Here is a 12,303-nt window from a genome sequence, read left to right on the forward strand (position 1 = left end):
TCCCTGCAAAACCTAGGTGGCAGAGTCCTTGTGGTTTCAGAGTTGATCCAGTGAGCAACAACTCTTCAACATCCTTGGCATGCCAGACACAGGCTTTCTTACTTTCAGGAGTAGAGATATTCCATAGACAGAAACTACAAAACATCTGTTCAGTTGACACAAGGGAAGGCTAAAAATCAATGGACAGCTGCCTGCAATAGTTTTTTTAAAGCTAAATTAGAAGTTTATTATCACAGCATCATCTACATATTAATGAAAATGGTAGCTCATTGTGAAAAAATAGTTTACTCCTCCAGCAAGGCTAAGAAAAAATATGGATTGGAATGTTCCTTGCAATAATTCTGGGAATGTCTTGCTTTCCATATTTTTTTCTCAATAGAATCTATACTCCAAAAGATCAATATAATCACTATATAGTTTGACAACCAAATGTTCCCCCCAAAGTCACAGTAGTTTATAATAAAAACTTCACACGGCACACTCTTGTCTTTGGAGGAGTCCCTTATTCCATCAAATAGCCATAAAACAGAAGTCTTCCATATAGGACAGAAGTAAGTGTGGCCCAGACATGGACAGCAGAGCATGTAATCAAGACATTTGCACACACCTTTCTTCTATAAGGTGTTTCTCTGCAAGGATACCTGGGAAGGCCATTGCATAAAACTGTAAAGGCAAAGCCTAAGTCACAGTGAAGATTCAGGATGTTGGAGATGTTCAAAGGTTAACATTCAGCATTGGACAAACAATAGTGGAGCTCATCCCTGGGAGAGGCCAATTCTCCTTTCTTCAAGAGTCATTAGTTGCTTGTTGTCTTTGTCTAGGGGCAGGACCCCATGGATTTTCATCTTGCCATGTTAATATGTTCACTGTTAATGCCATTGTTCTGGGTTGTTTATGCAGCCATTTCTAGGAGAGACTGTTTCACAGAAGACTTCCTGGTATTCTGACTATCACAATCTTTCTTATCTCCCTTCCTTGGTGTTCACTGAACAGAAGATGCAGGCTCTCTGATGTGAATGTGGCTACTGGGGCTGGGCTCTCAAAATCTGTTGATCTTTGCATTGGGTTCAGTTGTATTTTCTGTGATGGTCTCCATTTGCTGTAAAGAGAGGATGAAGGGTGGTAGCACACTTATCTGTGGGTATAAGGAAAAGATTTAGAAGGTTGTGAAGAATTATACTGGTCTAGTAGAGTGGTGGTAGTAGATTGTTTTCTAAGGTCCATGGCCTTACTATCCTGGGAAAGCTTGCTAGATTTCCAGGAACATGCCTAATTTCCCTCCTGTTGAATGGCCCTTAAGTCAACGAGAGAGCGGGTGGTTGCCACAGAAAAGTGAGAGCCACTCATTGCCCCTTTATCTTGTCTGGTCAATAATTGTCATGCTTCATGAGTGTTGCAGCTGGGAGGATTTAATTGCTTCCATTCACTGGCACCTTGCATTGTGTTTTCTGGGACCATGAAAGATAGACTAAAGGAAAGAGTCTTTCTGGCTACATTCAGGTCAAATCATCTTAGTTGTGCATCTTAAGTGTGTGGTGTCTTCAGTAACAAGGGCCTACCCTCAATCCCTGAGAGATACGGGGTACCCATCTCCAGGGTTTTGCTAATCTGTCATTTTTATGGGGAGCATGTCAGCCCAATTGACTTAACTTCCTTTAACACACACACACACACACACACACACACACACACACACACACACACACACATTTATGTGTATTGTGTATAGTTTTAAGTAAATATAAAATAATATTGAATATACATTTCCATAGAAACATTCTTTGAAATATGGGTCAAGACAGAAACAATTTGAAAGTCCATCAAAAAGACTATAGTACATAAAGCGTGTTTTTTTCTCCCCAACACTGTGTAGAACAGAATGGAGGGGACTGCTGGCGGGGCACTCCCTTGCTTGTCAGAGTAGAATCCAGATCTCCTAGCAACTGAGTAACCTCAACAAAACAAATCCCTGAGGCTGAGACCGTGGCCCCACAGCCAGGAGTATGGGAGACCACAGGCTGCCAGGGAACCAGGCCCGGCGGACACTAAAGCCAACATCTCAGGACATGACCAGCAAGTCTGTGTGGAAGGACTCTTCCAAGTGTTTCTTAAAGCAGAAGAAAGAGCAGCTAAGGTTGCCCACCTCCGTGGAGGGCCAGCAGCGACTCTACATTAAGGATCGGCCAGATGACTTCAGGAAAGTTGGAACACCAAGTGAAGGACTGACTACACGCAGTATGGAGGGTACCTTTTTCCCTACCATTTCTCGCGGAATGTGCAGTCCCATCGCCAACAAGAACCAAAGAAAGCTGTCTGAGGACTCAGGACTGTATCATCCACTTTTGCCAGTCCAACAAACACGTAGAACCTTCTGGGATGACATAGGTATGCGCCAGAATCACCATCTGCTAGCTCCCTGGCCTCGAGGAGAAGAGAATTCTGCAGATATATTAATCAAAATTCTGGAAACACCAAAACCTAACCGGATGCTGGAGAACAAGTGGCTGTATTGGGAAGATCACAGGGAAGCAACCAAGCAGCCCACCAACACTGGCAAACAGTCTCAAGGAAAATTAGATCTGGAACCACACAAGCTTCCCTGGTCATGTGAAGGCAAATGGCTCCATGATCGCAAACACAGGAAACAGGACATGCTTAGCTCTATTTATTATAAATATATATACAAAGGAGGGGATGACATCTGTGAATGGGCTGAGCCTTGTCGAGATTCCATGCAACAAATTGACACCGGAAATGAAAACCAACCAAGCTATGAAGAATCACCTGCCAAGAAAACTGATCTGCCTACATTTGATCTCAGGTATGGCAGGAAAGCGAGCAAAGTGAAGGACAGCAGACTCTCCAAACAGGCCTCCCACTTCGATATAAAACTCCAAAAACCACAAGATCCTCATAAAGCCAGCAAGGAGATTAGATATGAATCGCCATACCTGAAAAACAACCATTGGAAAATATTAGGAAATGAAGAGCCTGTAGCAGATCCCAATGAGCTTGAACTTCAAGATGAAAACATTGGTAGTCCAGAAATCATTGAGGAAGCTTATGAACCAACTGACTGGAAATACTTCATTAGCAAGGATGACAATTCTACACTAAGCACTCTTGAGCAGATGTTTATGAAGAAAGGATGGGGTTATGAAAGTTCTCCTGCGTCAAAAATGTTTAAAGATTATTATTGGATCATGGATACAGATTGTGATGATGATGATGATGATGAAAGTAAAGAAGAAGAGGAAAAAGTGAAGGAACAGAAGAAAGAAAATAACTAGGTGGCTTTCTAATTATGACTTATTATATTGGCTATATCTCTCATTTTACAATCAATCAAATTATACATCATTACACATAAATCAAATTATACATCATGAAGTAATTCTAACATCTGCCTTGCCTTCACGAATATGTTATGTACTTTATCAACTACAGGATGAATATTCACATGTACTTTTTCCACATTTTTGTAGCATTGAAGCTATTGCATCATCACATGGATCAATTATAAGAATGCACAAAACCATTCATAAAAAAATCAGTCTAAAGAAGATCCAGTGATGACAATAACAATGTGAGAAGAATCTCAAAACACTGAAATTGCACAGGATAAAAGGAAACTCATACAATTCTCCGAGGATTAAAACTTAATGAAATAACTGTAGCAATTATTTTGTCAACTGAAACCTGAGATCAATAGCCAAATAAATGTGAATTCATCTTCTGTGATAGTAGCTGTTACTAATGTCTTTAATTTCAAATTCATTTTGGTGTTTAAAACATTAATTTTAACTTTTTTTTTACTGAACATTCACAAATAAGTGGATATTTTCATTTATTCTCTTTGTAAGATTTAATATTTTCACAATTAAATCCTTATCACATATGGTATTTTGCAAATATTGCAATCTCATAGTACCTTTTACTATTTTGGTTCCTTTCCCCCCAGAAAGTGTTGAAGTATCTCGCTTGTCTTTCTTTTGTCTTCATAGTCTATGCTTTTTTTTTTTTTTGTTGATTTTTGAGTCAGGTTTTCCCTGTGTAGCTTTGGAGCCTGTCCAGGAACTCACTCTGTAGACCATGCTGGCCTTAGGAGAGCTGGGATTAAAGGCACTTACCACTTGGCTATAGTCTATGTTTTTAATGCCATATCCAAAAAGTTAATACTCATGCAAATATCCCAGTGATTTCTCCCTGTGTTCTTTTCTTCCTAATAGTAGTGTTATGATGTCAGATATTACATCTAAGTGTTTAGTAATTTTGGTTTCTTTTTCTTTTTTCCCCCTAAAGTTAGGTTCTCGGTAACTAGACTATGCTGAGGACAAAATGGATGCTCAAATAGTTGGTAAAAGAATTGAGAAACAGTGAAAGCACTTTAAAATATAAGGCTTATTATTATCCTACAACATTCTCCTCAATGTTAACAATTCACACATTTCTACAATCATCTTCACTGTCCCTCCCACCGGTTATTTCTTTTTTCCCCCACAGCCATTTTGTTGGCTGCATGCCTTTGTCAAGATTTTTCATAACCACATATGCCTTGGAACCATTTTTATGTTGTTGTCTGTCATTCAGTGTGTTATCCTTCCCCTTTATCCCATGGCGTCTTCATACATACCACTCCATTTTTAACATAAACACTGAAATATTTTAATATAAATATGAGTTAACTTATTTTGGAAGTTATATTTCAGTAAATCTAGCAGTTATAAGAAGTATGTGGTTCACTGGAAGAGTTGTGGTGTCCAAGGGGTGACAGAAGAGGTTTAAGTCTCTGATCTCCACCAACACATAATCAAAATGCCAATTCGTCTCCTATTGTAAAGTTTAATTCAGTGTTATCCATACATCATCAGAAAGCACCACATTTTGGGTCAGCAATCAATTTTATAATTAGCTGACTTTCAATTTTAGAATTGTGACCTTGTACTGCACGGAGTCAGTTTCCTCATATATGAAGAGGAAACCATGCCATTAAACTCAAAGACATTTTGATGAGAATCATAGATCTATTTTCTATGATTGCTTATGGATACAGATAGCACACAATTGACACTAAGAATGTCTTCATAAAAGAGGACTGTATTTATAAAAGGGAGATGGGTGTTTTGGTGATCCAAAGGAAAAAGGGAAGTTTGATGACATCTATTGTGATACTCTCATGTTCTATCATACTCAATGTTGACTATTGCTGAAAATTAAGAAAAAAATATTGCAGGGCTGGAGAGATGGCTTAGCAGTTAAGAGCATGGGCTGCTCTTCCAGAGGTCCTGAATTCAATTCCCAGCACCCACATGACAGCTCACAACTTTCTGTAACTCCATCTCCAGGGCATTCAACACTCTCACACAGGCAACTTATCAATGCACACACAATGAAAACAAATAAATAATTTTAAAAATTGTGGTTACATTGCCTTTTCAAAATTTGTGTTCCTCAGTGCTCTTTTCTTCATGTGGACTCAAGTCTGGGTCCTACTTCTTCTGGGAATTAAGGAGGCTTTTGTAAGGGTGGTGGGGATGCCAGGTAGGATGCATGAAGGCCTTTCCTGTCAGAGATGATGCTTTCACTCTGGCAACACGGCTTCCATGTCTTGTAGTAGTGTCCTTCATCTTGTGGGAGTGATCATCAATCCTGGGAACTGACTTGCCTTGCTGACCAATCCCCATACACCATCCTGCTTACCCCATGGTACATCTGTATCCCACCTTACCTAAGCTCTTTCTATGGTATGGGATGGAACAAGCCATATCCATTTAACTTTTCATAGAGTGGCAGGGACAGTAGGACCCCAATTCTGTCATAAAGTTCAAGTACAACCAAATGTGGACCCATGCCAGGAGAAATTCATGAAGCCTGGGACATATCTGTGCTTTTAGAGCCAGCATGAAGAGGAGTTGCTATAGGTGATTAGATTAGTATCAAGCACTCAAACCAGAGGCCTGTCACAGGAGAAGGAATAGGATTCCAGAGAGGCTGGTTATGAGTGCTGTGCTTTATCAGATAGACTCCTATGTATATTGATGAATCAAGACCTAAAATATAGCACATATAGTACTGTTATCACAGTAATAGATGTTATGGAATATTAGTTGAAGATGTGTTATATTCATTTATGCTATAGAATATTTGTTTAACCATGCAAATATTCTTTTATGCTGCATTTGTTTAACTATGTAAAGCTGTGTTACTTTGCCTGCTTAAAACACCTGATTGGTCTAATATAGAGCTGAATGAACAATAGCTAGTCAGGAGAGAGAAATAGGCAGGGCTTCTAGGCAGAGAAAAGAAATAGGAGGAGAAATCCAAGAAGAGAGGGGAGTAAGAAAAGGAGGAGAGGAGATGCCAGGGGCCAGCCACCCAGCCACAAATCCAGCCATGGAGTAAGAATGAGAGAAAGAATATGTAGAATAATGAAAGATAAAAAAAGTCCAGAGGCAAAGCACAGTTAAAGAGAAATGGGATAATTTAAGTTAGAAAAGCAGGCTAGAAACACGCCAAACTAAGGCCACTCATTCATAAGTAAGAATCAACCTCCATGTGTTTACTTGGGAGCTGGGTGGTGGGCCCTCAAGGAGTAAAAAGAAGCAAAACTAGAAACAAAGAAACAAACAAAAACCAAAAAGCCTTCTATACATAATGTGAAATATTGTAAGATTGGGAAATTATGTTAATGTAGGAAGAAAGAATGGATTCAAAGTAGGATAAGCAATCAAAGGTCATCAGTGCCCTAAGCTGTCTGGTCTACCTTGTGAACCAGGGAGTTTAACTACCATTATTTACAAGAGGACGGACGAGGACCTCTTATATTAATGTGGGCAACTTGTGGAGTAGGTATACTACAAAATAAGAACCTCACCCACCAACAGTTGATAACATAACAAACCTTTATGAAGGGGCAGAAAGTTGATCATCACTTTCTGGGATCTCCCTCTCATCCAAGGAGTATGTACACTCTTCTGGTGGTCTTCTGTGGGGAACATGATTTTAAGACAGCAACAACTATGTCATACTCTGATCATGGTATTTCACAATACTTATAATCACAAATCACATAACAAATAACTTCTAGTGTTTAATGTATTTATTACAATGTATTCTATAATACTCAACCAGCACCATTGCTGGAGAACTTAACCTTGAGACATCATGATTTCACATTTTTTTGATATTTTTTAAAAATTTAAATTTGAAAGAAGCTTGTTTTACACAATACCAGTTCCTGCATCCTCCTGTCCTCCTCTGTTACCCCACCACCACCAACCCCTATCCCATCCCCTTTTTGCTCCTCAGTGAGGGTGAGGCCTTCCATGGGGAGCTTCCACTCTGTCCTATCATTTGGAGCAGGGACCAGGCACTCCCCCATGTGTCTACGCTGAAGGAGTATACAAATGGCTACCACAGTCCATTTGTATACTAGGGATAAATACTGATTCATTACCAGAGGCCCCATAGACTGCTCGGCCTTCTAACTGAGACCCACGTACAGGGTCCCTATACTGGTTTCCCAGATATCAGTCTGGGGTCTATGAGCTCCCCCTCGTTCAGGTCAGCTGTCTCTGTGGGTTCTCCAGCCAGGTCTTGACCCATTTGCTCATCACTTCTCCCTCTCTGCAACTGGATTCCAGGAGTTTGGCTCAGTGTTTAGCTGTGAGTGTCTGCTTCTGCTTCCATCAGTTACCAGATGAAGACTCTGAAAGACAAAAAAGTAAAGTTAAGGACAGACTAACCTGGAAAGCTAACCCAGACCAATATCTGTTCCTTAGAATTTGCTAACTTCTCCTCACAAGGCCCTGAGATAACAAGATACCAAGAATTTACACTGCCCTGCTTTCTTGTGAGTCAGCAGGTGGTAAATAGGGTCCTTAAGAAACAAAGAGATAACTGTACCTCCGGTTTGCCCAGACAAGATTAATAGCACACCCTGAGGCCCTAAGATCTGTTGACCCTAATAGCGAGACCATCCAGCCTCAAAGGGTCAGGTACTCAATGGACAGAGGGTCCCACCCCCTCCCTAAGCTTGTGGGTTCTGCCTTTAAAAACACCTGTGCCTGGGGGGATGGTGCTTCTCTCTAGCCTGTGTGCTGGAGGATCCCGTTTGCGCAAACGTTTCCTATTCATTAAAGCCTCTTGCGTGTTGCAGCAACTGAACTGGACATTGAGTTCTTGGGGGTACTGACCGAAACTGGGAGACTCCTCATTCTGCGAGTCTTACAGCTCTAGGATGGCAAATAATGTTGTAATTAACCGCATTATTGTGGAAGAGCATTAAAGGTAGCCTCTCCACTATTGCTTAGATTGTTAGTTGTGGTCATCCTTTTAGGTCTCTGGACATTTCCCTAGTGCCAGACTTCTCTTCAAACCTATAATAGTTCCCTCTATTATGGTATCTCTTTACTTGCTTCCTCTCTCCCTCCCCTGATTCAACCTTCCTGTTCCCTCATGTTCTCCTCTCCCCTCCTCTTCCTCCATGTTCCCAATTTGCTTGGGAGATCTTGTCCCTTTCCCCTTCTCTGGGGGACCCTTAAGGTCCTCTGTGTTTCTTAGCTTTTCTGGAGGTGTGGATTGTAGGCTGGTAATCCTTTGCTCTATGTGTAAAATCCATATGTAAGTGAGTACATATGTTGGAAACCAGCAGTCTGCTGACCCCACCCCCTGACAATGGGTGGGACAAGCATGGCCATGTCATCGCTACATCATCACTCATTATGGGGCTGCGTAGGGGACTCAATTTCCCTTTTAAAGCAAGCACGCCCCCTTCTTCCTCTCTCTTCTGCTCTTCCTCTCTTCATCTCGCTCTTCCTCTCTTCCTCTCTCTCTTTCTTTCCTGCTTTAGGTTGGCCACCAGCTACCCCCCTTCTCTCCTCTCCACCAATAAACTCCATGTGGGCTCTGAGTTTTGTGTTTGTGTTTCATAGGTGATAGCTACAGCAAAAGAACAACAACATATCTTGTTTGTCTTTTTGTGACTGGGTTATCTCACTCAGTATGGTTTGTTCTATCTCCACCCATTTGCCTGCAAATTTCAAGATTCCATTGCTTTTTTTTCCTCCTGAGTAGTACTCCATTGTGTAAATGTACCACGTTTTCTCCATCCATTCTTCAGTCGAGGTATAGAGAGGCATCTAGATTGCATCCATTTTCTGGGTATTACAAATAATGCTATTATTAACATCATTGAACATATGTCCTCGTTATATGAATGTTTATCCTTTGGGTATATGCCCAAGAGTGGAATTACTGGATCTTGAGGTAGACTAATAACCATTTCCTGAGGAACCACCATACTAATTTCCAAAGTGGTTGTATGAGTATGTACTCCCACCAGCAGTAAGAGCAACTTTCTCCACATCCTTTCCAGCATAAACTGTCTTTGGTGTCTTTTTTTGTTTTTGTTTTTTTTTTATTTTTTATTTTTTTAGGTATTCTGACAGGAGTAAGATGGTATCTCAGAGTTGTTATGATTTGCATTTCCCTGATGGCTAAGGAGGTTGAACACTTTCTTAAGTGTCTTTCAGCCATTTTGGATTCCTCTATTGAGAATTCTTTACTTAGTTCTATACCCCACCTTTTAATTTGGTTAGTAGGTGTTTTGGTGACTAGCTTCTTGAGTTCTTATACAAAGATTTTGAAAATCAGCCCTTGGTCAGATGTGAGGTTGGTGAAGATCTTTTCCCATTCTAAGGGCTGCCCTTTTGTTTTGTTGACTGTGTCTTTTGCCTTACAGAAGCTTCTCAGTTTCAGGAGGTCCCATTTATTAATTGTCGATTTCAGTATCTGTGCTGCTGTCCAGGAAGCAGTCTTCTGTACCAATTCAGTCAAGGGTACCTCCCATCTTTTCTTCTAAGAGGTTCAGTGTGGCTGGATTTATGTTGAGATCTTTGATCCATTTAGATTTAATTTAGTGTTTGGTGATAGATATGTATTTATCTGCAGTCTTCTACAAGCAGGCATCCAGTTATGCCAGCACCATTTGTTGAAGATGCTTTCCTCATTCCACTGTATACTTTTAGCTGTTTTGTCAAAAAATCAGGTGTTCATAAGTGTGTGGGTTAATATCAGCGTTTTCAATTCGATTCCATGGTTTTACCTATCTATTTTTGTGCTAATACTAAGCTGTGTTCATGACTATAGCTCTATAGTAGAGCTTGAAGTCAGGGATGGTGATGTCTCCAAAAGTTCCTGTATTGTACAAGGTTGTTTTGGCTGTCCTGGGTCTTTTGTTATTCCATACAACTTGAGTATTGTCCTTCAAATGTCTGTGAAGAATTGTGCTGGCATTTTGATAGGGATTGCATTGAATCTGTAGATTGTTTTTAGTAAGATTGCCATTTTTACTATGTTGATTCTACCTATCCAATAGCATGGGAGATCTTTCCGTTTTCTAGTATCTTCTTTAATTTCTTTCTTTAAAGACTCAAAGTTATTATTATGTAGGTCTTTCACTAGTTTGGTTAGCATTACTCCAAGATGTTTTATGTTGTTTGTGGCTATTGTAAAGGGTGTTGTTTCTCGGATTTCTTCCTCAGCCCCTTTATTGTCTGTACATAGTAGGCTACTGATTTTGTTTTTTAGTCAATCTTGTATCCTGTCACTTTGCTGAAGGTGTTTAATAGCTGTAGGTGTTCCCTGGTATAGTTGTTTGGGTCACTTATATAAACTATCATATCATCTGCAAATAGTGACAATTTGATTTCTCCCTTTCCAATTTGTATCCCCTTGATCTCCTTTTGTTGTCTTATTGTATTGCTCTAACTCGAACTTCAAGTGCAATATTGAAGAGATATGGAGAGAGTGGACAGCCTTTTCTTGTTTCTGATTTTAGAGGAATCACATTGAGTTTCTCTCCATTTAGTATTATTTTGGCTGCTGGTTTACTGTATATTGCGTTTATTATGTTTAGGTGCGTTCCTATTATACCTGATCTCTCCAATACCTCCATCATGTTGGATTTTGTAAAAGGCTTTTCCAGCATCTAGTGAAATGATCATGTGGTTTTTCTTCTTCAGTTTGTTTGTATGGTGGATTACATTGATGAAATTTTGTATGTTGAACCATTCCTGCATCCCTGGGATCAAGCCTACTTGGTCATGGTGGATGATTACTCTGGTGTGTTCTTGGATTCAATTTGCCATTATTTTATTGAGTATATTGCATCAATGTTCATAAGGGATTTTCATCTGTAGTTCTCTTTCTTAGTTGTGTGTTTGTTTGGCTAGGGTACCAAGGTAATTTTAGCCTTGAAAAAAGATTTTGGCAATGACCCTTTTGCTTCTATTGTGTGGAACACTTTGAGGACTATTGGTATTAGTGGTTCTTTGAATTTCTGGTAGAATTATGTACTGAAACCATCTAGCTCTGACCTTTTTTTTTTTTTATTTGGGAAATTTTGATGACTGTTTCTATTTCATTAGAAGTTATAGGTCTATTTAAATTGCTTATTTGTTCTTGATTTAATTTTGGTAAGTGATATCCATCCAGAAAATTGTCTGTTGCCTTTAAATTTTTGAAGTTTGTGGAGTACAGGTTATCACAATATGACCTGAAGAGTCTCTCCTCAGTGTCCATTGTTATGTCCACCTTTCCATTTCTGGTTTTGTTAATTTGCATGTACTCTTTCTGCCTTTTGGTTAGTTTACATAAAGGTTTGTCTATCTTGTTGATTTTGTCGAAGAATCAACTTTTTGTTACATTGCTTCTTTGTATTGTTTTCTTAGTTTCTACTTTATTGATTTCAGCCCTCAAATTGATTATTTCCTAGCATCTACTCCTCTTGGGTGAGTTTGCTTGTATTTTTGTTCTAGAGCTTTCAGTTGTGCTGTTAATTCTCTAATGTATCTATCCTCCAGTTTCTTCATGTGGGCACTTAGTGCTATGAACTTTCCTCTTAGTATTGCTTTCATAGTGTCCCATAAGTTTGGGTATGTTGTGTCTTCATTCTCATTTAATTCTAGGAAGTCTTTAATTTATTTCTTATTTCTTCCTTGACCCAGGAATGGTGAGACTCTGCATTGTTCAGTTTCCATGAGTTTGTAGGCTTTCTGCAATTTGTGTTGTTGTTGAATTCTAACTTTAAAGCATGGTGGCCTGATAAGATACAGGGGGTTATCTCAATTTTTTTTGTACTTATTGAGGTTTCCTATATTTCTGAGTATGTCATCAATTTTAGAGATGGTTTCATGTGGTGCTGAAAAGAAGGTATATTCTTTTGTGTTTGAATGGAATGCTCTATAAACGTATGTTAAATCCATTAGGTTATAATTTCTGTTAGTTCATTTGTTTCTTTGT

At 39.5% G+C, this 12,303-nt stretch overlaps 1 protein-coding gene across 1 annotated transcript; it reads left to right on the forward strand.

Annotated features, from left to right (window-relative positions):
* Window positions 1-1,979: 1,979 nt before the first annotated feature.
* LOC127217115 (protein FAM47E) lies at window positions 1,980-3,290 on the forward strand. The gene has a single exon (XM_051177952.1). It carries the CDS (start codon window positions 2,004-2,006, stop codon window positions 3,288-3,290), a length of 1,287 nt encoding a protein of 428 aa, XP_051033909.1. The 5' UTR covers window positions 1,980-2,003.
* The last annotated feature ends 9,013 nt before the right edge of the window (window positions 3,291-12,303 follow it).

Source organism: Phodopus roborovskii, unplaced genomic scaffold, assembly GCF_943737965.1.
Source record: "Phodopus roborovskii unplaced genomic scaffold, PHOROB, whole genome shotgun sequence".
NCBI classification, from domain to species: Eukaryota; Metazoa; Chordata; class Mammalia; order Rodentia; family Cricetidae; genus Phodopus; species Phodopus roborovskii.